The sequence below is a fragment of the Terrapene carolina genome, unplaced genomic scaffold (assembly GCF_002925995.2).
Source record: "Terrapene carolina triunguis isolate 2854851 unplaced genomic scaffold, T_m_triunguis-2.0 Scaffold131, whole genome shotgun sequence".
Lineage (NCBI taxonomy): Eukaryota > Metazoa > Chordata > Testudines > Emydidae > Terrapene > Terrapene triunguis.
The window spans coordinates 13,863,973-13,891,952 of record NW_020664482.1 but is presented as its reverse complement, the minus strand read 5'-3'; the positions used below and the strand labels follow the sequence as shown (position 1 = coordinate 13,891,952).

Genomic DNA, 27,980 nt, shown 5'->3' with positions numbered 1-27,980 from the left:
CCAGTGATGGTAATAAGTAGCTGGAAGGAGGGTAAAACAAGGAAAGACAGGGGTTATAGCTATAAGATTACACAATTACTCAGTCTAGGCATGTGCAGTTCTAGAAGGTTGAATTAAACAATACTTTTCGCTGTTTAATTATGGTGGTTTTTTCATGATGTGGTGAATGCAAAATTATCCATGTTTGTCTTGGCTGCTGGGAAGGTATTTTATTTCATCACTGTCATTGATTTAGCAAAGCTTCAGAACTATTAGTGTAACACAAAATCACTGGCTTATTTCTTTGAAGGTTTTTAGATGGCAGAGGTTTGGAGGGTCAGGTTCTTTAAAGAACCGATGGTAGTAATAGAAGGAGAAAGAGAGAATACTGCAGATCATTTTCAAAGAAGTGCTAAATAATTCGCAAACTACTCAATTAATCTTTTTAAACAGTAACCCATGTTTATATTTTGCTTTATGTTTGTGCATATTTAACACACTGTGCGACTTTCAGCTATTCTGGGCAATTGAAAAGTAGAAAGCCTTACATGGTACCAGAAAATGAATTCCACCACAAAGACCCACCTGCCAGGAATGCTGTAGCTGCAACAGTGCAAAATGGACCAGGTGGTGCTGGGCTGCCTGCATCACTCACAATAAATGCAGCTAAACTGGAAGAAAGCACTGCTGAGGAGACTGGTAAGCCATCCACTTTAAAAGAGAATTCTTTTAATGCTATAATTCTGACCCTTTTTTTAAATTGACTTTTAGGATTGTGTGGTTTAACCTTCAAATTGTAAAACTAACAGGGTCCATTACATGTGTTGTTGTTTTTTTTTTTTTAAATATTGTTTGCTGCTTATATTGTTAATCCTTCATTATTGGCAAATACATATTGATCAATTTAGCTGTCAATAAATTAAGCCTAATTTTAAATGAATTTTGAAGTATTGTGTGTTCAAGTGATCGCTATAGCATTGAACCAAAGTACTAACTCAGTAAATTAAGTTTAGCATCTTTTTCAATAGACAAACTAAAGGAGAAAACTCAGGGTGCTGTGAAAGTTATTAATAAAGCTGCCAATGCAACACCAAAAGTGACGACAAGCAATGGAAACAGTGCTTCTAACAGGTGAGAAATCTATTCTTCAGTTCATCATTGTCTGACTGCAGAATAATGAAATTACATTTGAAAGTGACCTATCTATTCTGAAGGGGTTTTTTTAGCAAGAGGTGAAAATGATCTTCTCTACTTTGTGCAGTAGAAATCTGCAAATTATGTCCTTTTGATCCATTAGATAAAGGAATTGTAAGTGAAGACTGATAAATGAAATGCTTTTCTCCCAAATTATGCAACGAAACTATACTAAGTAAAATGAATAAAGCTTCACTAAAGAAATAATCATATCTAATACGCTGAACTTTAAGATCCATTTTAAATACTGTGAACCCAATCCTTGAAATCTGTTGGAGTGGGCTAGACATCTCACAACAAGTGCTTGGTAGCTCTAATTGGGTACTTGTAATTTGTGGGTATGACTACACTAGAATAAAAGACCCGTGGCACAGCCGGGCTGGCCTACAGGGCTCAACATTGCTGTGTAGACGTTTAGGCTCAGGCTGGAGCCCAGGCTCTGGGTCCATCCCTCAGGCTCCAGACTGGACTTGAATGTCTACACAGCAATTTTACAGCCCTGCAGTGTGAGCCCCACGAGCCCACGTCAGCTGACCTGGGCCAGCAGCTGGTGTTTAATTGCTGCCTGGACATACCCGTAGTCAGTTTACACAGCTGCTGGGCTGGAATAGCCTTGAGTCAAAAACATTAATGTTTTGTAATGCCTACTATTTCTGTGTGCGTCAGAACCCTGCTAATCATGTAATAGCATTGTTTCCTATATCCTCCCATTTTTGCTAGAAGAAAGGTACTGGTTTGTTGCTATGAAGATGAGCGGAAGAATATTGAGAGACAGGAATTTGTCACTTATTTAGCATTTTGAGAAGGGTTTTTTTTGTCTTAATCTTGAAAAGTAAAAACTGATTTGCATTTGATTATGAAAACTGAAGTTAGTTTTGATATTGAGCACTCATTGGGCTTTTTTTATGCAGCAAAATTATTAAAGAAAAAGATGATAAAGAAAAAAGTGGGAAGGAAAAAGATAAAGAAAAAAAAGAAAAGACTCCGGCTGCCATTCCAGAGACCAAGGCACTTGGAAAAGATGGAAAAGATAAACCAAAGGAAGAACGGGCAAACAAAGATGATAAATCAAGAGAGACCAAGGAAAAAACACCAAAATCTGACAAAGAGAAGGAAAAAGCCAAGAAAGAAGAAAAAACGCCAAAAGATGAAAAATCGAAGACAGTTGTTACCAACGCTGAGTCAAAGTTCGCTGCAGAAAAGGAGAGAGAAAAGGAGCCATCCAGAGAAAGAGATGTAGCGAAGGATATGAAATCCAAGGAAAATATTAAAGGAGGAGAAAAATTGTCAGTAGCTGGGTCCTTGAAGTCACCTGTTCCCCGATCAGAAACATCAGAGTCTGAAAGGGGTAAATTAAACTTTTTTTTTTTTTTAAAGTTGCCTTTTCAATAATGTACAGAAGCTTTGAAAGTTGCTTAATACCTAAAAATGGTTGGGGGCAGGCAGAAGGAGAGTAGCTATGTGCTAATTAGCATCTAATCATAAAAGACCCTTTTTAACTACCTGGACCAAAAAGTTAAAAAGAAAAGATAATCACTTCCGGCATTAGTAAGCAAACTGCGGGGGAGGTGTTTTCTGTTCCTGCCACTTTCAGTGAGAGCAGAGTATTATAAGGTCTACTACCTTTAAGAATTTCAAATACGGTTTCATATGAATATCTCTTGTAACAAATCCTTGTGAAGATTCTAAATTGTATTGTCATCATCTAGTAATAGATTACACTTGGAAATATGTATTGATTGTTTGCTTACTGTAATTGAGATTCCATATACTCTACAGCAAAAAACAATCTGAATTCTGCAAAAAATTTTATATTGAGAATGTATTACAAACAGCATATGGAAGTTTTTGGCGGAAAGCTGGAGTTTTTGGCATTTGGGTAGGCAACAGCTGTGGCTTTTAGCATCTGCAGAAGGCATGGAAAGCTGTTTGGAATAGTTGCTACTAAAATTGTCATCAGTGAAATAGTTAACAATGTTGACATTTAAGTTATCATCTTAGGGTTTTGCTGTTAGCAGCGTGTTTAGATGAATGAGGTACCTCACATCTCAGAACAATTGTTTTTAGGCTATTTGCAGACTCAGAAAAATGCATCAGTTTCCGCTTGTTCCACATTTTCAAGGTTTTCATCATAACGTTGAGGGCTAAACACAGATTATTTTAAATGAAAGTTTAAACACTAAAGCACAATTTTTCAGCAAAACAGGTGATTCTGCAGATGAGAAATTGTGGAATCCATGGGATCAGGTCGGTTACTTTCTCCTGATGATGATCAATACTTTTAATCCTCCCAACTGTAAAATTTTAATTCTAACTTTAAACTCCTTTGGTATTTTGCGAAGTAATATAATCAGATTTTATCCCCTCTTGCTAGGGTTTTAATGCTTACTGCTTCTTTCTTTCTTTCTTTTTCTTTTTTTTTTTTTTTTTAGAACAAAAACGTCGCAAAGTTGATACCCATTCTTCTCCATCACATTCCTCAACAGTAAAGGTTAGTATAGCCTGAGGAAGGCAGCGCCCATGTTAGGCTCACAAGTTTGGAATGCCAGTGTCCGACTTCCTTCAAGTTTTGTGCCAAGTATATACTGGAACCACTGGAGGTTTTATCTTGCAGTAGAAAATGCATTCCTTTTCTTTATTGGTGGACTCTTTTTTTCTATTAAATATTTTTAATTAGAAAAAATAAAGCTTCAAGGACCTAGCACAAATTTTGTAAATAGTGTTTGAAAAATGCAAGAAAATTTTTACACAGAAGTGCCTCATTGTTTTAAGCAGTCAGTTTTTTTTGGAATGCAATGGTAGCTACAAGCAAATGAGTCTTTGCAGCAGAATGGAGCATATTTTTCTGCACTAATATTGAAGAATATATAGCACTGAAGATTTTCTGGATGTTACGGGATATACGGATACCTCTGAATTCATCAGGCTTCTTGATGAGCATCATACCGATGTGTGCCTTCCAAGGAGGAGTCTTGAAAGGAGTTCCATTTTAAAGTCTCCTTGGTGATCAGTTCTCCTGTAGTTGTGTATATTCAGTGAGCATGCAGCTTCTGTTGCACCTTCCCTTCGAGGTTTGTTTATATTCCAATGGGTTCCCACCATGTTGAGCCCTGCGTTACGATAAAACCAGATGTGGCAACCAAGCCTACCACCCAGCAAAGAGAAACCCCAAGCATTCAAGCGCAGCACAATACCGTGGGTGTAGCCTACTTGAAGACTCAGGGTAGCCATTCCTTGCTCCATATTTAATTTAATTTCTAAGCCATCTAAGTTCATGGAATCTTTGAATTTGCAGTACGTTGAACCTTTAAAACTGTAAGTTACTAATACTTCATCAAGAGCACTGTGATGGATTATGTGGGGTGTTTAAAACTTCACCATCTTACCAACTTAAAAATTCAATGTTTTGTTTTGTTTTTTCAAAGAATACATCTTTCTTTGTATAAGAGTTACTTAAAGAATAATAATTAATTTTGCAGAAATAAGAGTAAAAAGTGCATATAATCAGTTTTGAGGAACCAGGTGATAGTGATAAGGACTTAATTGTAACATCAGGTATATATTTTTTCTCTATCTATTTTTTGCAAAATGAAACCTAAAGACATTCTAGGAGACTTCTACCACGTTTAACTATAAGTGGAGAAGATGCATTTAATATATTTTTAAACTCTTATTTCATCTGTGGCTCACTCATTTAAAGAATTTTTTTTTTTTTTAATTTTGCAGAAATCTTTGTGGGTGGAGGGGAGGTTTTTTAATATTTTATGACAAATTGAATATGAACAAATTTACTTTTGTAGTTTAAAGAGTCATATTGCTGATATAATTTAGTTTAGAAAAGAGATGTAAATTTTGTTTTCTAGCTTTAGCTTTGTTCAATATAAAATATTAACATCAGATTTATTCTGGAAGGAGTAGTTGTTTTTTGTTTCAAGGTACGGCCTGCTTCCCAAAGTTCCTCTGGTTTCTGAAAATTATGCCAGTTTAAGTGTCATCTCCATTCATTTTCTACAGGACAGCCTCAGCGAACTCAAGGACTCTTCAGCAAAGGTTTGAATTTTTTATGTGTCACCAAGATTACATTTGTATTTTATGTGTAGAGATTTTAATCTTGTGTGGATGATATACATTACCAGAGAAATTGAAGGCCGCATTAATGTATGCGCTAGCATAGAAACAGATTTTTCAACCATTGTATAAATGTGCTTTACACATTTGCCTTTAGATTTTGATCTATAGAATAACTACAGTTGGCACAGTGTGCAGTCAACATTGGTCTGTTACGTTGGCAGTACCTTATAGGGTGGTCACTTAATTTTCCACCTCTCCTTGATCCTTCTCAGGCACGTTTTTTTCATAGTTCATAGCTATTCCTGCAACTTTACTTTGCATAAAGAAAACGACAATACTATGGCAGTATTCATGCTTCTAGAGTAGCCCTCACTCATTTGTGTCTTGGTAAATCTCCATCAATACCACCATCAGTGTGATTCCAGAGATGGTGGGTAGCAAACAACTAAGTTATCCTATTGGTATGCTTGTTTTTTTTTCATAAATGTAATTCAAATTAAAAATATTGTAGAATTGTCCTCTAAAACAAATTACTTCAAACATCTTTTTAATGTTAGTACATTCTGATATTTTGGGAAAAGGCCATAAAACAAGCACTAATGTAGTTTTTAAACATATTTACCAAAATACTCAGATATTACAGTAATGAGCACATAGAAATACTTTGAACTTGGTAATGTACTAGAATAATTTTTTATCCTTTTTGGTGGATCTCTGTTACTGTGTGTGTGGCGGGGAGTAGGTATGTCTGTTAAAACTGACTATTGAGATCTTGTGTTGTTAATAAATAAAATGCTTTCCAATCATAACATAGGTATTTATTAGCACAAATGTTGATTATATCAAATTAATTTATAGATTTTCATCTGTCATTATGCTTTATCATTTACGAGGAAACAAGTTTAAAAATGCATGAGAGAATTGTTGCTTACTGCAAAGTGTACATCAGGTATTATTGTACCTTTTAGCTCAGATTGCTTAAATAAGTCTTTCGAAGAATTCTTTTTATATAATTTTCAAACAGCAGCAGTAATTCTGCAACTGCTAGTTGCTAATCTACTGGGTTTTTCTAAGTGTTTCCAGTGCTAACTGTACAGCATACATAGGAACATTTAGAAAGGGAGACAGGAGCATCAACTCCTTAATGTACCAAATTCTCATAGTTTTCCTGTTTACACAGTTGTCATGTCTATGTAACATATGTCATTTTAAATATTTGGGGTTGCTAGCTTATTTTGAAAGCATTGCCTTTCTGATTTCAGAAATCCAAGGCATTTCTCTCCCACTCACATCTGTTAACAACTGGGATGTGTGGGGGTGGGGGATGTTATATTGGAAAAAAATGTATTAGCTAAGGCAATTTTTCCTAAACTAATTTCAGAAGTAGAATTAAATAATTTTTATATGCCAATGCATTGGTGCATATGATTAAGACAAACAGCTGAATTAAACATATGTTAAATAATCTGCAAATTGCTTATATTGTTTTAATTCAAAGTAAACAGCTCAATTTTAGTGTTGGCTGCTGAATGTCCTTATGTATATAAGGCTATATAGGGCTATAACATATATTTGTTTGTTTATTTATTTTATTTATTTGTATTATTGTAGCACTTAGGAATCCCAGTTATGAACCAGGACCCCACTGAGTTAGGCACTGTACTAACACAGTTTTTCCTGGCATTACTGTTCATGAAGTGCTTTTCTTCTGAGCTCTACTTTCCACCTCCCACCCTCCCTTCCAGTTGCTCCTTCTTTCTCTGACTAAATGAACCAGCATGCAGGTTCTGCTGGTAAAATCACAGCCCTCATAAAGTAGCACTGGAGTATGGACTCTGTCTATAGAGTAAGGAAGTCAAACCCTCTTCTTTCCCTGACACATGTCCCTAAAAATAAAGGGTGCAAATTTCAAAGACTGAAGTACCCAACTGTCATTGAAAGTTAATGGGAATTGGGTGCCTAAATCCCTTTGGTGCTTTTGAAAAGCTCATCTTAAATAACCAGCAATTGGCTAAGGTTTTCAGTATTCCTTTTTGTATACTGTTGAGTAGAATGATTAATTATAAGAAGATCTTAACTGACAGCTAAATATGAGGGAGTGGGGCAAGTGGGAAGAAGAGTCTGGAATAGAAGATCTGCAACTTCTATCATAGAGCAGACTCCATGTTCTCTAGTAGTTGTGATATCCCCAAGAGAGTGCCTGCGATGGCATCTTGTTGGAGCAGGAAGGGTACATTGGGGGAAGGGAGCTGAACATTCTGTACTTCATGGATATGAACAACCAGGGAATGAAGTATGTTTAAAAATTATATTTGCTGAAACCTGGAAATAAAGCAAAGGAAATGAATTAAATTTGTTGGGGTTTTTACTCATTCCATGATGGTGCTTGTTTTTTCTTCCCACGTCCCTCTCCAAAAACTGTTTAAGATATTAAAAACAATCACGTCTGTCGCTAATACTCTGAACAAAGAATATTGAAATTGCTTAAAAATAGAATTAATGTACTTATATGCTGGAAAATTTGCAAAACAAACTTGAAGAATTCTTCTCTCCACTAGCCAGCAGTTTGAGGATTTGTGGCCCCATTGAGTTGCCTCCATACTCATGTTTCTTTGATTGTTTACAGTATTGCAGTTGGAGAACCCATTCAGTGTTCTGAGTATCTTCCAAAAATGTATGACTTAAACACTTTGTGGTTTAAGATTACTGTTTAACAAAAAAAGTAATAACATGTTTTAAAAAACAGATCCCATTAAGTCATCCCTGTCTCATTTGTAAATTATTCTTCTATATGCTGGAAATCTGATGGGATGCTAATATCAAAAAGATGTATAATTTAAGCCAATTTTCACAGTGATCCATAATTGGGCAAATTAAGTTAGTTCTACATTTACCTCTTTGGTACTGAAAGTCAGGATTCCCATATGCTAGGTGTACTGTAGTAAGTCCAGGCATTTTCACTGGACTGTTGCTACCTGGTTTGCATTGGTTATATTAAGAGTTACTGGTAAACAACTTAATGTGTTTTTAATACAACAACATTTACCTTAAGTGTATTTTCAGTTCAAGCTAGTGCTGATTCTTTATGAAAATGGATCTTGAATTTTCAGCTTTGTGTAAGACGCTTTTTTAAAAGAGTTTTTGAGTATTATGCTACATTTTTTTCCACAGATGGACAATAGAGGTGCCTTTAAACTTTTGCTTGGCTGGAAAGTAATAATGTTTAGTTTTTATTCTTTGAGATAGATCTGGTGCAGTAAACAATAGGATTTTTTTTCATTTCCACGTTTAGGAAGACATATTAATCCTCAGTAATATTGCCTTAATTTAACAGCACTACATTAACCACACTACTCCTGCACTGTCCAAGAGTAAGGAGAGAGAAGTGGACAAGAAAGATTTGGACAAGTCCAGGGAAAGATCCAGAGAGAGAGAGAAGAAAGATGAAAAGGATAGGAAAGATCGAAAAAGGGTTTGTGACATTTTTATGAAATAGCTTAGAAAGTTGGTGCATGCTTGACTCATTCTTTGACTCTAAGCCATAATAATTATAATTGGTGTGGTAGCCTTTATAGACAGAAGTGACCTGCTGCAGGGTTTATTCTTCATTTGCCCTATTAATTCTTAAAAGGTCAATACTTGACGTTAATAGATTCTAAACTGCATTTTAATCTTCCATGTCAAGGGAGTTAAGTTCAGAAACTTTAAACAAGCTTTAATCATGCAACTGCCTTTAAAAACTTGAAAAATATGGTGTTTGTACAGTATTCTAATTAGGATGCTGTTTTAGAAATCAGCATCCGTTAATCTGCTAACATTACATAATTGTATTTGGCTTTAGGATCATTCAAATAGTGACCGGGAGGTGCCACAGGACTCAACCAAAAGGCGTAAAGAGGAAAATGGAACAAGTATGTGTTTTATTTCATTTTTCTGTGCTTGAAGTGTCCAGTCATTATTATGAATTGTGTTATGGGTTTTTTTTCCAGCTGGTTCTTCAAAACATAGCAAAAGTGAAAGTCCATCTGATTCTCCTCGTTCAAATGAGAAGGAAAAGGAGAAGAACAAATCAAAATCTTCAGGCAAAGAAAAAGGTGATTCAATCAAAACTGAAAAGATGGAGAAAAGTTCCTCTGGTAGCAAAAAGGTAAAATGAATAAACTTTCTCATTTGTCTATTACTACCAAACCTTTTAATTGAAACATTTTGTGCCAGGTAATGCTTTGGAGTTATTTTTCAGCTTTTGAATGCCCTAGATGTATGGCCTAGATTAGACACAGATATTGCAAATGGCAGAGGAAAATTCATCTGGAATTTTTGGCCAGGTAGCCGCAACTTTACTTAATACACTCAATAGTCAACTCTGTTTGGAGAACTCATAAGGGAACACCTTTCATGTTAGCAGAAATGATGGAGGAAACCTTCTGTGCCAGATAATACTTATTTTTGAATGCTATGGTGTGAGTTTATAGCCTAGCTTGGGGAACTAATATTTAAAAACAGCGTTTTCTATACTTCGCTGGTTTTAGGAATTAAGGTTCCTTTTCAGTCCAAAAAAAATTACTTTCAGAAAAAAAAAATCTGAAATGGGGCCTTAATTAAATACTGATTTTGCCAAAGTTAGCTTATATTTGATCAAGAAATCTATATGGGAAAACTCATTTGGCCCTTGGTAAGGAAATGTGTTAAATTTGAAGATTATATTCAGTCATTAGAGTGTGAACCAGACTGACTCTTATTCTTTTAACTGCACGTCTCAGTGCAGCCATATCTAAGAAGACACCAGAGCACCCATTTAGTGTAGTCTTCTTTCTAAGACATTTTTAAAATAGTAGTGACTACAGTAGATCTGTCTTCAACTATGCATATGGAGTTTACCGGAGTTTTTGAGAAAAAATTGTTTACAATAATGTAATATATTGTTAATTGATAATTGGAAGAGGCAATGATAAGTATAGTAACTCCTTTCTTAACATTGTAGTTATGTTCCTGAAAAATGCGACTTTAAGTGAAACGATGTTAAGCGAATCCAATTTCCCCATAAGAATTAATGTAAATGGGGGGGGGGGGGGTTAGGTTCCAGGGAAATTTTTTTTTGCCAGACAAAAGGCATTGTATACATTTTAAACAAGCAATTTAATACTACAATCATCACTGCTGAGTATGAAGTTTAGTTGAGGTGGTGGAGTCAGAGAGTGGAAGAGGATGGATTGTCCGGCTGCTCCTCTTGCAAGCACAGGCACTGACTTTGCCGGGGGCTCAATCCTCGGCCCATCCACTCCACCCATTCCCCCAAGCTCCCACCCTTGACCCGCCTCTCCCCCCCCCACCTCCCCCTTTACTTCGCACACTTCGTCCTCGCACTCCCCCCCCCCCCACACTTCTGAATGCTGCAAGCTAGCCGACTGCCGCAGGCAGGAGGCAGGGGAAGGAGGGGGGACGCGCGCTGAGTCCTCGCTCCTCCCTCCTGCCTCCTAAATGCCGCAAGCCAGCTGATTGATGGAGGCAGAGGAGGGAGGGGGAGTCTGCGCGCCAAGTCCTCCCTCCTGCCTCCTAAATGCCGCAAGCCAGCTGATTGATGGAGGAGGGGGAAGGTGCTGATCCATGGGGTCTGCCGGTGGGCGGGAGCGCTGTGGCGGGGAGGGGGCGTAGGGAGGCTGCCATCTGTGGAGAAAGCAGGCAGCCAAACAACGTAATAGTGGAGCATTGCACAACTTTAAATGAGCATGTTCCCTAATTGATAAGCAACGAAACAACGTTAACTGGGACGACTTTAAGTGAAGAGTTACTGTACACAACTATTATAGTATTCAGGATGAAAGTGGACAGGGCCTATGTTTTTTTTTTTTAAATGGTGGTGTGTATATTACAGTGCCTTTCAATATTTAGTAGCATCCCAGTGAAATCCTTATTTTTAGCAATATAAAACTTAATTGGCTATGATGATTTTGGGCTATCACACTTGATTATGAAATTCTTTATACACTCAAACATATTTTACTTTATTTTCCATATACAAATTTTGCACAGGAGTCTAGACATGATAAAGAAAAAACAGAAAAAAAGGAAAAACGGGACAGTGCTGGAGGGAAAGAAGAAAAGAAACAATATCCTTTTAACTTTTGATCTCTGAAATTTTAAGTAACATAAAAAGTGAAGTAAGATAACTCTGTGTTCTTAAGGAATCAAAAAAGCATTTTTCTTTAATGCTTAATTTACTCATAAATCTTCAGACAAGCACAGATAATGAAGACTGCTCCAGTCAAGGTAAGAATTATTTTCATGTTTTCCCTTTACCAAAGTATTGAAGATACCTGCTAAAGGCTGTGGGTAAAATTCACATCTCTGCCGTGACCCCTCTAAGGTGGGTTAAAGGGCCAGAGTGGCATAAAAGGGGATCCAAAAAAAAAAAATTCCCCTAGCACATAAATAAGGAAGACAGCCCCAGGCTGCTCTAAGAGGACTCCCTCAGAAGCCTTGATAAAGGGGCTGAATTGGGGGGCAAGAGAGGTATTAGAGGGGGACTGCAACACATAATGATGTGGAGATTCTGGGCAGCTGGGAACAAGGCTGCTATAATGTAGACAGCCCTTGATAATCCACTTGCTGCTTGATAATTTCTTGCTAACAAGTTATTCTTCTTTGAGTGATTGCTCATGTGTATTCCACAATAGGAGTGCGTGCTCGCCATGTGCACCGGTGCTGGAAGTTTTTCCCCTAGCAGTACCTGTAGGGGAGCGCCCTAGCGACCCCTGGGGTGGTGCACGCTCTCCCCATCCTCAGTTCCTTCTTGCCGCCAGTGAAGGTGCTTCGGAACTGCTCTGCTCCAACTTTGCTGTAGCTTGTCCCCAAAACAGCTTGTTCGTTCAGTTTATGGTGCCTGTAGTTAGTTAGTTTAGTTTAGCTAGAGCGCCTGGGCTGGGACATGCCCCGTGCCCTGGGTTTTAAGTCGTGCGAGACATGTAGGCGATCTATGCCAGTGAGTGATCTGCACGTGGACTGTTTATGCTGTTTGGGGGAAACCCATCTCCGTGATCGCTGCAAGATTTGCAAGTCGTTTAAGCCTCAGACAAAGAGAGAAATGGACATTAGGCTCCGAACTATTCTGATGGAGTCGGCGCTGACCCTGGCTCCAGCATGCCAATCCGAGTCGGCAGCGGTGACCCTTGGGCGCCATCGACTAGTCAGCACCGCTCCCTGTCTGCGGGGCACGCCAAGAAGGCTAGGTAGAGGCCTTCTTCGCCGTGGCACCGGAGTAAACCCGGGGCAGAGGCTAGACCCATGTTGGGCAGTCCTCGATCCCCACTGGTCTTTAGGCTTCTGTCTCAAGTTAAGCGGAGTAGCCCGGCCCATTCGGAGCAGCCCTCCCCGGATGTCCAGATGCCCTCTGTACTGGAGGCCCTGCAGGCGGCCCGGGATGTTATGTTCATGCCGGTACCAGGAGCACCGCCAATGTCGGCCCCACGCTCCAGAAGCAAGCCGCCACTGGGATCTCCACAGTCACCCCCGACTCGGTACTGGTCTCAGTCAAGGGAATGTTTCCGACACTGTTCGCTGCCCAGCAACCGTTCAGGGCAAAGTCCACGTGGCTCACCCTTGATGCCCACCAGGTTGTCTGGTTGGGTTCCATCTGACCGAGACTCTCGGCACCGCTCCGCCTCAAGGAGCGAACACAGACGGGACCGAGGCAGACGACGCCAAAGGTCCTCGTCTCGGAGGGGCTATTGCAGCCGGTCACAGCACAAACGTCAACGTCGTTCTGCTCCAGGACCCTGCCACGGCACCACCTCTGCAGCCCCAGGCGTCGATCACCGGCATCTCACCGTCGTGGGTCCGGCCGCTGGAGCCAGTCGTGGAGCAGCTGTTACCGACGGTACCTGTCCTCCACGTTGGGATCACGGTCCCATGGTCGGCATCGCTCCTGGCGCTGCCGCTCCTCCAGGTCCGGGGACCAGCGGCAGGTCGTATGTCAGCCCGGCCTCCCTTTGTAGTCGTCCATTGGTGGGCCAGACCAGCCAGCCGAACAGCCAGATTCGTCGGTGCCACAGCAGGTGCAGTGGCACTGGACCCCGTGGCTGGCCCAATGGTACCAATGGGCACCGTGGCCCCCGACGCAGCTCCCAGTGGGGGCTCACTCGATGGCCAGAGCCTCAGAAGGACCATCGTCCTCCCTCTCCAGACCTCCAAGGAAGGAGTCAGTGGGTCGTACGTCCTCGGCAACGTGCCCGGAGACCGACCAGGTGGTGGACCTTCCGGTGCCGGTGGACACACAAAGTACCGTGCCGGCCTCCTCACCCTCCCTGGATGAGGCAATTACGCCCCCTCCTCGTTCCGTCCTGCAAGAGGACTTTAGGGTCCACCAAGAACTCCTTGGCACCGAGCAGGGTTGCCTTGCCTCTCCACAAAGGGGTGGCAAAAATTTAAAATGCCCTGTGGCAAACCTCGGCCTCATTGGCCCCCATCTCTAAGAGAGCGGAACGCAAGTATTTTGTACCCGCCAAGGGGCATGAATACTTATACACCCACCCTGCTCCTAACTCCCTGGTAGTCGAGTCTGTCAACCACAGGAAATGGCCGGGCCAACCAGGCCCTACCCCCAAAAATAAAGATTCAAGGAGGCTGGACTCTGAACTCGTTTGGAAGAAAAATTTATTCGTCCTCGAGCTTCCAGTTACGGCTGGTGAACCACCAGGCTCTCACGGGCTGGTATGAGTTCAATCTGTGGGGCTCCCTGCCCCAGTTCGAGGACTCCCTCCAGGACAGGAAGGAGTTCAAAGTGCTGGTGGAGGAGGGCACAGCGGCTGCAATGGCAACCCTACAGGCAGCTTCGGATGCAGCGAACACAGCTACGCGGTCCATGGCCTCCGCGGTGTCCATGAGAAGGGCATCATGGCTCCTGCTCTCTGGGCTGTCCAGCAAGGCACAGACCTCCCTGCAGGACTTCCCGTTTGACGGCAAAGCTCTGTTTGCGGATACAAAGCTGCATGGCCTGAAAGACTCCCGCACGACTCTCCAGACTCTGGGTCTCTATGTTCCGGCTGCGGCTAAACCTAAGTTCAAGCGCAGCAGATTCCCGCTCAGGCCACCCATTCAAAATACGAGACCGCTTATAAGAAGTCCTAGGACTATAAGAGGCGCCCACAGAGGCAGTCTCGGCCTGCCCCCCAGCCTGGGTCCTCCAAGGGCAAGCAAGCGGGGAAAAGGCGGTTTTGACGGGATGCCCGGGGGCGCCCTACCAGTTCTTATCAGGGATCCACCCTCAATAAAGCTTCCCTTCTCCAATCGGTTGTGTGCTTTCCTCCCAGAGTGGTTGCAGCTGACCTCGGACCAATGGTTCCTCAACACCATCTCCCTCCAATTTACTTCCTCCCCACCCAATCACCCCCCATCCCTCCTGGGAGACCCCTCGCATGAGGCTCTGCTCGAGCAGGAGGTGGGGTGGCTCCTGGGCCTAGGAGTGGTGAAAGCGGTATCGGGGAAGTTCAAAGGCAAGGGGTACTACTTCTGCTATTTCCTTATCCCAAAGGCCAAAGAGGGGCTCTGCCCCATCTTGGACATGCAAGGCCTGAACCAGTACATGGTGAAGCTCAAGTTCCGCTTGGTCTCTCTGGCCTCCATCATCCCCTCCCTGGATCCCGGGAACTGGTACGCTGCCCTCGATCTGCAGGACGCGTACCTCTACATTCATATATTCGAGGGGCACAGACGCTTTCTTTGTTTCACGATGGGGCAGGAACACTACAATTTACAGTCCTCCCGTTTGGCCTGTCCACTGCCCCTGGGTATTCACGAAATGCATGTCGGTGGTGGCTTCCTACCTCAGGTGCCGGGGGGGTCCAGATCTTCCCCTGTCTGGATGACTGGTTGGTCAAGGGCAGCTCCTGGTCGCAGATGCGGGATCACGTGGGGCTCCTTCTGTCCACGTGCACCACTTTGGGCCTGTTGGTAAATGACACCAAGTCCACGTTAGTCCCAGTACAACGCATAGAGTTTATCGGGGCGGTCCTGGACGCCTCGTTGGCTAGAGCCTCCCTCCCACCGGACAGGTTTGAGACCCTGAAGGGACTCATTGACATGGTCACAAGGTTTCCGGTGACAACAGCAGGAGTGTGCCTCCAGCTTTTGGGTCACATGTTGGTGTGCACATATGTGGTCTGTCATGCCAGACTCAGAATGAGGCCCCTCCAGCTCTGGTTGGCCTCGGAGTTCTCCCAGGCCAGGAACAGGATGGACAAAGTCCTCACGGTGCCCGAGCAAGTGATCACCTCCCTACGGTGGTGGTCCTCACTGAGAAACATGCTCCAAGGGGTCCCGTTCAGGGGCAGGGCCCCGTCGCTGGAACTGGTGTCCGACGCGTCGGACCTGGGATGGGGGGCCCACGTGTGGAATGTTCAGACCCAAGGTCTGTGGTCGGCTCAGGATCTGACCCTCCACATAAACATCAAGGAGCTCAGGGCGATACGGCTGGCATGCATGGCCTTCTACTTGCACCTAGAGGGCCGGGTGGTCAGGGTCCTCATGGACGACACGGCCTCGATGTTCTACATCAACAGGCAAGGTGGGGCCCGATCCTCTGCCGCGAAGCCCTCAGGCTGTGGGACTTTTGTATAGCCCACGACGACTGCCTACAGGCCTTCCATCTGCCGGGCGCCCAGAACGCGTGGGCAGATCGCTTGAGCAGGGACTTCTCCTCTCAGCACGAGTGGTCTCTCCACCCAGAGGTGGTGAATAGACTTTTCCAAGTGTGGGCGACTCCCCAGGTGGACCTGTTCGCGACTCGGCAGAACTGTCGCTGTCCCCATTTCTGCTCGGAGGGAGGGGGGGAAGGGGGGCTGGGCTGGGACGGGACGGGGCGCTATCTCTGATGCCTTCCTCCTGTCCTGGTCAAGCCAGTTTCTCTATGTCTTTCCCCCATTCCCGCTGATCGGCAAGGTCCTGGAAAAGATAAAGACGGACAAGGCCCGGGTCCTTCTGATTGCCCTAGCATGGCCCAGGCAGCATTGGTACGGGATCCCCACAGGCCTGGCAGTCGCCCCGCCGTGGCTGTTGCCGTCCCACCCGGACCTGCTCTCCCAGGACCAGGGCCGCCTCCTCCACCCCAACCTAGTGGCACTCCACCTCATGGCGTGGCTGCTCAGTGGTTAGGTAGGGAGGAAAGGACATGCTCGGAAGGGGTTCAGCACGTCCTCCTAGAAAGCAGGCGGCCCTCCTTGGTAAAGTGGTCTCGGTTTTCCAGATGGGCGGACGAGTGGGGCGTTTCCCCGGTGACCGCCCTGGTCCAGCTTATTCTGGACTACCTCCTTCACCTTAGAGCCCAGGGCCTGGCGCCCTCGTCAGTCAAGGTGCACCTGGCGACCATATCGGCCTTCCGTCCGCTGGTGGAGGGCCACACGGTATTCTCCCATGCTATGACTGGCCGATTCCTTAAGGGGTTGGATCGTCTTCTCCCATGGGACCTAAACCTGGTGTTGGCCCGTCTCACGCGATCCCCGTTTGAGCCGCTAGCCACGTGCTCTTGGAAGGTGGCCTTCATGGTTGCCATCACGTCAGCTAGGTGGGTCTCAGAACTCAGGGCCCTGACCTCTGAGCCCCTGTACACGGTGTTTCATAAAGATAAGGTCCAGCTCCACCCACACCCTTCGTTACTCCCGAAGGTGGTCTCCACCTATCACATGGGTCAGGACATTTTTCTGCTGGTCCTCTGCCCCAAGCCCCATGCGTCCAGTGAGGAGCGTCACCTCCACACGCTGGATGTGAGACGGGCTCTGGCTTTTAACCTGGAGCGGACTAAGCCATTCAGAAAGTCCTCGCAACTGTTCATTGCCTCGGCCGAGCGCATGAAAGGTCGGCCAGTCTCCGCTCAGCGGCTCTCCAACTGGATCACCTCATGCATCCGTACCTCTTATGACCTGGCGGGAATCCCTCCGCCACCAATTGTGAAGGCGCACTCGACTAGGGCGCAGGCCTCATCGGCTGCCTTTTTGGCCCATGTCACCATTCAGGACATTTGTAGGGCTGCCATGTGGTCTTCAGTTCACACGTTCACCTCGCATTATGCGATTGTCTCTCAGACCAGGGATGGCGCCGTGTTCGGCAGGGCCGTTCTCCGTCCTGAGAATTTGTGAACTCCTTCCCACCTCCAACAGATGCAGCTTGGAATCACCTATTGTGGAATACACATGAGCAATCACTCGAAGAAGAAAAGACAGTTACCTTTTCCATAACTGGTGTTCTTCGAGATGTTGCTCATGTCTATTCCACATCCCGCCCTCCTTCCCCTCTGTCCAAGTTGTCTGACAAGAAGGAACGGAGGGTGGGGGGGAGCACGCAGCGCCCCTTATACTGCGCCATAGAGGCGCCACTCCCGGGGTTGCTAGGGCGCTCCCCGACAGGTACTGCTAGAGGAAAAACTTCCGGCACTGGTTCATGTGGCAAGCATGCACACCTATTGTGGAATAGACATGAGCAACACATCTCGAAGAACACCAGTTACGGAAAAGGTAACTGTCTTTTTTTTTTTTTTTTTTTAAATTTAAAGCAGCACATAGGATACATTTAATTATCTGTAAGCCTGTGTGAAGAAATATGAAGAAAAAGCATAGTTCATTATGCCTATGTAGTCTTTGGCCTCTCCAAATAAGATTGGACATTAAGTGAAAGCTTTACATATAGTTCTTGAGAGACAAGTCTAGACAAGATTAACTTCAAATTCAACGTATTCATGTTTAAATTCCAACTTGAATGTGGGTGTGAATCAAGAGAGATGTGCCAAAAACATTTGAAAAATGTTAATCAAGTTTTCTAAAATCCTCTTCCGGGGCTTTTTAGACATTTACACACATACAGATTCATTAAAATATTGGTAAATAATTTACTTATGCCAAGAAAAGCTGACAAATTCAGATTTGAAAGATAAAAATGAGTCTTTAGCAAGCAGTTCTGTGTTCAGGTATTTTAGGTGTCTCAGAACTCTGTTCATTTTGTGGAGATCAGGGAAGCGGTGCCCTTCTAGATTTCAAAATAATTCACCCATCCACCTAGTCTCAGAAGCCATGTGTCACCGCCAGCCTCTCATCCTGAGGACAATGGATAATTTTACATTCTGTAAAATATGTGTAGTTATGGCTGGTAAATATTAGAGCTGACTGATTAAAGCATAGCAAATAATTTATTCAAAGAATGTAGCCTCTCTGTTTACCAGTTGCCTGTGAGCAGTTTATAATTTTCTTATATTTGTTCTCCATTCAAAATTACTTGATGAATTGTTTCTGTGGAAAATTATTGGTCTGTAGACTCATTTCTGCATATTTGCAGAAAGCAAACATAAGGAAGAATGCAGCTGAAGCAAACTCAAATTTTTATTCAATTAAACATTTGTTGAAGTTTTAGAGTTAATTGCCCAGCTATAGTAAACCTGGTTCTGAAATATTATAAAATGTACTGCCACCTGGGTGAGCTCTTCAGCCTCTCTACCTCCCCTTTTTGCCATCAAAATATAGTAGTAAGCTTTCACCATGAGCAAAAAATCAGTGTATTAAAAAGGTGGCAGTACTTAAAACATGAATACTATTCAGTATGTTTATGAGACAAACAAAGATGGAGATAAAGGTCAGAATATGTATCAATAACTTAAGGGTTAAGCAAAGTAGTTTGTACCATCACAGGACCCCTGCCAAGAAGATATTTTGAAGTGTCCCCCACAGGAAAATACAGCAGCATCTCTGCTGTGGTGTCTCTGACAGAGCAACCTGGAGATAACACTGCTGCTGGGGGGAGGGTGGCAAAGGCCTTTTGCCCTCGACTCAGGGTTACAGAAGTGCAGGAGAGCTGCTTTCTCTTTTCTGTGCCACAGATATGGCAGGGGAAGGGGACTTACTTCAAAAGGCATCCTCTTCACTGGGACTATTACTCCAAAAAACAATTAGTAGAGCCTTGTGCGAGTACAAAATTTGTATCCACATCCGATCCGCAGAAATGGTCTGCGAATATAAAGGAGATATTCATGTATTTGCAGGGCTGTAGCAATTAGGGAAGTTGAGTTGGCTCGGATATTAGAAGGGTTTTGACAATTTGTCCTGGTGACATTGCTTGCCCAGCCACTAAAGCCAAAAGCAGGTAACTGAAGTAACTGCGTAATGAAAATCACACTGGTGCCCAGTGCCCTTTGGTGGGGTCTAGGGGGAAGGAGACGATGCTAGGAGTCAGGGTCCTAGCTATTTTGGGGACACTTTTTTCTCCTTATATATCACTCTGAGTTTAACCAAGGCACTAAACTATATTTGAACAGCTGGGAGCTGTGTTCTCTGAAGGGCCCTCATGTATGGAATTTACTTCCCTTGTGCATTCAACAAAGCCAGTATCTGCTGATCTTTGGGAAATGGTCTCAAGCATATTGATTTGCTTAAATGTTTTCTTGAGGGAGTGTGCTTGAGCAGGCTGAGTTCTGAGCCTAGGACAGAGTTATTTTGGGCTAATCTTGTGTAGCTTATCTTCTATTAAAATACCAAACTACATGTGACCAGAAGTTCCTGTATGTGTGCTTTCATAAATGGAGAATTGAAATATATTCAGATGAAGTATGATCATAAAAATACAGCTTATGTAGCATAGTTTAAGAAACAAGCACTTAAGTAAATGTCAGTTCTTCAAGTAGTGTCCCTATGGATGCTCCGCTTCAAGTGTTGGTGCGTCCTTATGCCTTTGATCGGAGAATTTCAGCAGCAGTGCTTGTCTGGGCCATGCGTGCGCGCTCCCCATCTCACACCTAGCACAGCACGACAAGACACCCTCCCACCCCCACCCCAGTTCCTTCTCAACCATCCTTGGTCTGACATGGAGTTCCCAGCAGTGTTAAGACTGATAGCTAAACTTAGAGTTTAGAGTAGTCTTTAGTATCCTAGTTAGGTTTACTTATCCCTTTCTCCCCGTTTATTTCCTTTAATTATTTTTTCCTTTCCCCCTTTACTCCAAGTTTGAATACCCCTTAGCTTAGTTAGAGTTCACTGTTAAGGTTGAACCACTATAACTCAAGCCATGCTCAGTTCACCGGGCTTCAAGCACTGCCTTTCCATCTGAGAGGCGATCCTGGTTTCGGACGGGCACTCTGTGTGTCCGGTGCCTAGGGGAGACACATGAAGCTCACACCAGAAAGGACAGAAACCTACATCTCAAACTATGGTTAATGGAGAAGTCTCTGGACCCAGCGTCTGATCCAGGTCTGCAGACCTCCCCTGGACAATTTTCCCTGGCAACTTCACCCGTCTCACAGTGGAAGGCTCACTCTTCCAAAAAGGCAGTGAGGAAAAGGGTTTCAACTTTTTTCAAGGAGCCACCAAAAAAGCAGCACACTCTGGCCCACTCCTCATCCTAAGTACCAGCTGCACCGTGGCTGAGTACTTACAAGACACCAGGATCGTCTGGTACCACACATACCGTGAAAACCAGTGACCCTAAGTGTACAGGTTCAGATCTGAGATGCAAACAGAAACCTACCTCCTCCGCTACAGCACCGACAGAGCTGCCTCAAGATGCAGCACTGATACCCTCCACGCAAGTTATGGCGCCACCTCCTGTCCCAACAACTCAGAGCGCTCCAAGGCCAGCACCGACAATTGCAACTACAACAGCACTGTTGGCACTGACCACCTCCATACCGAAACCATCGGCACCGCACCTCTTCCTATATCAGGCAGACCATCATGTCTCATCGATGCCTGAATCACCTTTTTCCACTGATGTTTCTCTGGCACGCACAGCACCACGTCAGCCCACTTCACCACTGGCCCCTCCATTCTCTAGTGAGGAAGAAGATACTGAGGGAGGAGGTTGCCTTCTCATCTCAGCACTCCTCTCCCATTCAATCTACTTCAGCACTGGGTCCACCTGTACAGCCTAAAATCTATCACAGGGCTGACACCATTCGCTACTCAGTGGCCCTATTTGGGGGCATATAGGAGACAGTACCCCAGATTCCAAGCCCATACAAGAAGAGGCTTAGAGCTCCCTCACCACCCTCAGTTGCTGCACTTTCAGAGCCCACTGAGGAGCCCATTTGAAGAACAGGAGGAAACCCAGGAACAGGATACAACACCAACATCCAACATTTCTTCCTCGTCCTTGGACGAGGCCATAATGTTACTGCCGCCCCCAGAGGTAGATGATTTTAAATGTGTTCAAGAACTCTTTAAAGAATCACTGATACCGTAGAGATTCTTGTAGAGGAGGTCCCAGAGTCCCAGCACAAACTACCGGACATCCTCCTATTCTAAAATTGTTCTGACCATAAATGACTGGCCAAAAACATGGCAGACCCCGGCTACAATACTGTCCACCTGCAAGAGAGCAGATAAGAAGTACTATGTTCCCTCTAAAGAAGTAGACTTCTTATTTTCTCACCCCGCACCAAATTCACTAGTGGTCAATGCTGTCAATCAATGAGGCAGACAACAACTGAGATCCACTCGATACGACAAAGAGTGGAAAGGTTTGAATCTTTTTGGCCGCAAGGCCTATTCATCTGCCATTCTTCAGTTCTGTATTGCCAATTACGCTGCCCTAATGGCAAAATACGACCACACAAATTACTCCAAACTCACTGAGTTTATTGACATCATACCGGAGGACAAAAGAAACCAATTTAAGTCCATAATTTCAGAGGGCCAACTCCTATCCAGAACCGCCTTACAGATCTCTCTAGATGTGGGCGATATAGTGGTGTGCTCCACAGCCACTGCCATAGCTATGCGCTGGACTTTGTGGCTTCACCTGTCTAGCTTCCCAAGGAAGGTACAATCCACCATTGAGGACCTCCCATTCAATGGCCAGAAGCTGTTCGTGGCAAAAACTGATGAGTCACTTCACACCCTGTAAGACTCAAGGGAGACGCTCTGCTGTCCTTATATACACACCTGCATCAAAAAGAAAACAGAGTAAATACTATCCCACTCAGCACGCAAGGTCTGTCCTGTAAGCCTCACAACAGAGGCACTATGACACCAAAAGACAGAGGCCTCCAAAGCATCACCAACTTCCAGCTTAATCATCAACATCCCACCAGCTCTCTTCAAAACAACAATTTTGATAGTTTGGTTGAGGACCCAAAAGACCTCCCCCATTCTTCAGTGCTGACACCATCACTAACCATTCACTGTTTTGGAGACCGGTTGACTCCTTTCTACCTAGTATGGCAATCCATCACCATGGATAAATAGGTTCTGGAGATAATCCATTCAGGCTATAAAATACCATTCATCTCCATCCCACCCTCCCTCCCTTTCCCTCTTCAGAGACCCCTCTCACGAACACCTTCTACGTCAAGAAGTAAACCATTTCCTACAACTGGGTGCCATGGAACACGTACCATCACAACACAAAGGGAAGGGTTTTTACTCCCACTATTTCTTAACTCAGAAAAAGAATGGAGGATGGAGGCTTATCTTAGACCTCAGGAAACAAATTCATAAGGGTCCAACGGTTCAGAATGGTCACATCAGCAACAATAATACCAGCACTGGAACAGGGGAACTATTTTTGACCCTCAATTCAAGATGCCTATTTTCACGTAACCATACATCCCATGCATAGGAGGTTTTCCAGGTTTACTCTGGGGACAGAACATTATCAATACAAAGTTCTGCCATTTGGCCTGTCGAGAGCACCTCGGGTGTTTTCCAAAGTGTTCCTGGGAGTGGTGGCACACCTCCGCAAACAGAGAAAAATTGTCACTCCCTATCTGGATGATTGCGTGTTAAAGGCACCCACCTGGGCAGATGCCATAGACACTATGCAGAGGACAATCGCTCTCCTCTTGCGGTTGGGACTACAAGTCAACACATGAAAATCAACACTAACACCCGTGCAGAAACTGGACTTCATCGGGGCGCATCTCGATGCTCTAGAGGCCAAAATGTCACTACCACCAATCTGATCACTATAGCCAATCTGATCTCCACTGTATTGAATAACCCACAGATATCGGCATGGACTTACCTTCAATTAGTAGGCTGTATGGCAGCAACAATATTCGTGGTACGACACGTGCGTCTTCACATGTGCTGCCTTCAGGGCTGGCTAAGAACCACGTACCACAAAAATGCAGCCTAAACATACTGTTTGTGATGCTGTTCAAAGTCAAAGACTCGCTACACTGGTGGACACGACCCAACAATATGTGCATGGGAGTCCCTTTCACACAGACTCCACCTTCAATGATTTTCACAACTGACGCCTCCTTGATAGATTGGAGGGCCCATCTACAACATCACACAATTCAGGGCAGGTGGTCTCCCATCAAGACACTGTTACACATAAATCTCCTGGAACTTTGAGCAGTTCGCAACGTGTGCTTGCACTTTCTGCCATTGATCAGGAACAAGACTACACAGGTAATGGCTGACAACATTGCCGGCATGTTTATATAAACTGGCAGGGACGGGCAAGGTCGCACTCCCTATGCACCGAAGTCAAGAAACTATGGAATTGGTGTATCCAGCACAATGTCAGCATCTCAGCCTCGTATCTCCCAGCACATCAAAATGCCACAGCAGATACATTGAGCAGGGAATTCTCCCAGAACCATGAATGGGAACTAAACATCATGTTCCCACAGAGCATATTTGAACGCTGGACTCACCCATCCATAGACCTCTTCGCGACCTCCCAGAATCACAAATGCCCGCAATTCTGCTCGAGAGCAGGTTTGGGCCCCCTGTTCCTTGGGCGATGCCTTTCTCCTCAAATGGGACGTGCCTATCCTATACGTTTCAAGCTATCCCCTTGCTATCGAGGGCAATACACAAAATAAGAGCCGAAAAGGCCAAAGTCCTCTTTATAGGCCCCACCTGGCCCAGACAAACTTGGTACTCACACCATGCACTCTTCCATTCTTGCCAAATCTTCTCTTGTAGGATGCAGGACAAGTCTGCCACCCAAATCTGGAGAGACTTCACCTGAGAGCATGGCTCCTACATGGCTCCAGCACAGTGAACTAACCTGCTCGGAACAGGTGAAAGACGTATTGGTTAACAGGAAGAGGACAATCACATGGAATATTTTCCAGCATAAATGGAAGAGATTTGAAATCTGTTGCAAAACAAACAAGTCCAACCTGTGACCACTCCCTTACCAATTATTTTAGAATACATGCTGGAACTAAAAAATTCCAGCCTCTCTCTTAGTTCGCTTAGAGTACACCTCGTCGCTATTACTGCTTTTCAACTGAAGGTAGACGGGATATCAATTAGGGATGTAAATATCGTTTTTAAAAGTACCCGTTTAAACTATTAAAATTATATCTGTTAACCGTTTAATCATTAACAAGTTCACAATCTACCCCTCGTATATATTATCTTTGTCAAGTGTCCTTACTAACAACAAAAACAGACAGACTTATGTTTAAACCCACTTCTTCAGTGACCTGCTACTTCATTAAGTTGAAAATACCGATACATTCCTCCGCGTCGTTATGCCATATTTTCGGTTTGTAGAACTGTGGATCGAGGCTCTAGTCACGAGGTTACACAACACAATTGCTACATATTTGCTGGTATTGCTACGGCATTTTTAATGTGCACATTGGTTATTACAATATCACAACATTATTTTACCAATGTGTTTTAAATGTTAACTGCAATATATTAACGGTAAGACTAATACTTATCGGATAACCATTTAATCATTTAATATTTTACATCCCTAATATCCATATTTCCCATCCTACCACCAAACGATTTCTATGGGGCATCAAAAATGTTTACCTTGAAATATGAGTACCTACCCCACTTTGGGGCTTCAACTTGGTATTACGCTGCGTTACCGGAGCCCCATTCAACCATTAGCAACATGCTCTCTAACACATCTGTTGATGAAGGTTGCATTCTTATTCGCTATCATGTCCATCCAACAAGTGGGAGAGTTAAGAGCCCTCATGGCCACCCACCTTATACCATATTCTTCAAAGATAAGGTCACCCTAAGACCTCACCCTAAAGTTTTACCTAAAGTACACCCCTCTTTACACCGGAGCCAACCAATCCATCTTCCCTCATTCTTCCCCAAACCTCATGGGAGCAAACGGGACTCAATATTACATACTCTGAATATCAGATGAGTATTAGCGTTCTACCTTGAGAGAACCAAGACCTTCAGAAATTCACCAAGACTTATTTCAACTTCGGTACGATCTAAAGGTTCCGCCATTTCCAAGCAGAGGCTGTCCAAATGGATTTCTGGGTGCATTCACCTATGCTATCAACAACATGACATACAACCCCCACCGGGTATCCGAACTCTCTCTACCAGGTCATCATCAACCTCAGTAATTTTTCTCAACAACATGCTGATTATGGACACGTGTAAAGTGGCCCACCGGGGCGTCCACACACACGTTTACAAAACACTGTGCAGTAGATCAGAGCTCAAGATCGGGCGCATTGGTAGGACTTACAGTACTATCATCAATTACCCGCGCAACTCCAAAGCCCCTTCTATCCACCAATGGCCACTGCTCAACCTGAAGTGGAGCACCCACAGGGATGCTCCTCAAAGAAGAAGAGAAGGTTATCCACCCTGTGCAGTAACTGAGGTTCTTCGAGATGGTGTCCCTGTGGGTGCTCCACTATCCACCTTCCTCCCCTCTACTTTGGTGTTCAATCTGTGGACTCGGGTGGAGAAGGAACTGAGTGGGGGTCTGGTTGCGCGGCACTAGATAGGTGCTGACAACAGCATGAGACGGAGAGAGTGCATCCATGACCAGACAAGAACTGCTGCTGAAATTCTCTGATCAAAGGTGCCCACAGGGACATAATCTCAAAGAACAGGGTGAGTAATCTTCTTTTACACATGTAGGTAATACACATCCAGTTATTTTTTGCAGTAAATTAAGGGGGCATCTGGTATAACATTCACCTTACACTCCTTCATTTGCGTGGGTAAGTGTGCAAAAGTGCTTTTACAGCAACACAAAATTGTGGCAGCTAATTTCATTTCTGCTGCTTGCACAACCTCTTCTATTACATTCTTCGTAATGTGTGTGTATTGCTTTATATTCATTGCTTTTATTTCTCATTTAGAGGTATTAATCTTCTCAGGACAGCTTGTTGAATTTTACTTTTGCCAATACTTGTTTTTGTTGAATTTTTATCTATTAAGCAGAGTTTTTCATTATTTTTATTTATAATCCCAGTGCCTGATTGTGTGTGTTAGTGTAGTTCTCATTACAAAGTAGGAAATTGAAGTAATTGTCTGTAAAATCTAAAGATAATCAGAGAGGCCAATTAAAATAGTATTTTTCCACTCATTGTTTGGGCTTTGGATAAAAATAAATTCTAACAAGTTCTGAATCTTCTGATTCTTTAGAAATGACATCTAATTGCATTGACATATGTATTTGTTTTAGGTGAGGTTGAAAGTGGAAGATATCCAGCTGTGACCAGAAATGTATTTTCAAGAATATAGATTGCACAGAAATTTGTGAATGAAGAGGACCCATCTGCATCTCCTTAAATTATTCAGTTCTCTGCTTTATTTCCCCCATGCTGAACATTTAATTGTTGAGTTGTACATTACTGTATTTTAACTTGTTGCTTAGTTTCTCACACATTTATTTTCAGTACCTGGCTGAAAGTGTTACCTATTCCATATTTTAGCACAATGTGCTGCAAACAGTTGCCATAGTGCAAATAAGATTTCATGTGTACAGAGTTCCTCTTTAGGTTGTCTAAATACTGCCTGAGTTTAATGATTCTTTCAATCTGAAATGCATTCTTTTAGATGTCTGAAAACCATAAATAAACAGTTATTGAACCATTTTTGAATTTACCTCATTTAAACTCAGTTTTTATTTATTACTTAGCCTGTTTTTAATATCAGTCACTAAAAACCAAGTGGGAGCACTGTTTTCATGCAATGCTTAGGAATTATTTGTATATTATGTGTACAACATTGAGCTGTTTAAAAAAAAAAAAAAAACAAAAACAAAAAAAACCCCCCAAACCTGCATTCAACTGTCCCTTGCCACACCTTTGTTTGTCATGATGTTTTTAGATAAATTGGAAAATACTCTCTTCAAAAATGAAATAAATTAGGTTTCAATTCTACAGCTACAGGAGCTTTGTATCGCTGAACTTTAGTCTGAAAAGTTTCACAATGACATTTTTAAAAAAGAGAATTTTTTTTATCTGCTGAATTCTACCAGTGTAACCTTTTTTCTAAATAAACAATAGTTTTCTCAATGGGTCGTAAATCATTGTGTCTGTGTTGTCGCTTTATTGAAAAGGTAGTGCTAACAAAATTCAGTTTTAGTCAGTGTGAGCTTACTTCTTCCCTTAAACCTCTTCCACTATGACTAAATCCTCTTTCAGTTGGTCTGCCTTACAAATCAGATCATACATCTGGAAAAGACCTGGGTCATCTAATGTGTCCCCCTGCGCTAGCGCTTGATCCTGTCTATCCATTGTGGATCAGGCACAGAAATCACAAATCTGCATTATGCTTTTGAATGCCTTTAATGATACTATTTCAGTAACATCCTTTATCAAGGAAGTCCACTAATTAATTTTACAGTGAATTAGGAAAAACCTAACCTAAATTTCCTCTTTTCTTGTCCATCTTAAATATTTTTCCAGCCCCTAGACGTGAGGATCTGAATGTGTTCTTACCTCAGGAAAATTTATTAAAGAAATATTTTATGCTTTGGAAGCCTGATCCCTTATTTTTCAGCCTGATAACTGTTACCTGATA

The 27,980-nt window shown here is 43.3% G+C and overlaps 1 protein-coding gene across 3 annotated transcripts in view; it reads left to right on the top strand.

Annotated features, from left to right (window-relative positions):
- Positions 1–27,483, top strand: part of THOC2 (THO complex 2) — a 109,947-nt gene extending 82,464 nt beyond the window's left edge. The window contains exons 29-39 of one of the 3 annotated variants that reach the window (XM_024195480.3): positions 494–678; positions 1,008–1,110; positions 2,085–2,521; positions 3,606–3,664; positions 5,188–5,223; positions 8,579–8,716; positions 9,086–9,155; positions 9,234–9,391; positions 11,275–11,351; positions 11,464–11,511; positions 26,638–27,483. In XM_024195480.3, the coding sequence (XP_024051248.1) occupies positions 494–678; positions 1,008–1,110; positions 2,085–2,521; positions 3,606–3,664; positions 5,188–5,223; positions 8,579–8,716; positions 9,086–9,155; positions 9,234–9,391; positions 11,275–11,351; positions 11,464–11,491 (1,291 nt within the window). In that variant the 3' untranslated portion in view covers positions 11,492–11,511; positions 26,638–27,483. Of the gene's footprint in view, positions 1–493; positions 679–1,007; positions 1,111–2,084; positions 2,522–3,605; positions 5,224–8,578; positions 8,717–9,085; positions 9,156–9,233; positions 9,392–11,274; positions 11,352–11,463; positions 11,512–26,637 lie in introns of those variants that run through there. The other 2 variants (XR_003899842.1, XR_003899841.1) reach the window with 2 other exon arrangements.
- The last annotated feature ends 497 nt before the right edge of the window (positions 27,484–27,980 follow it).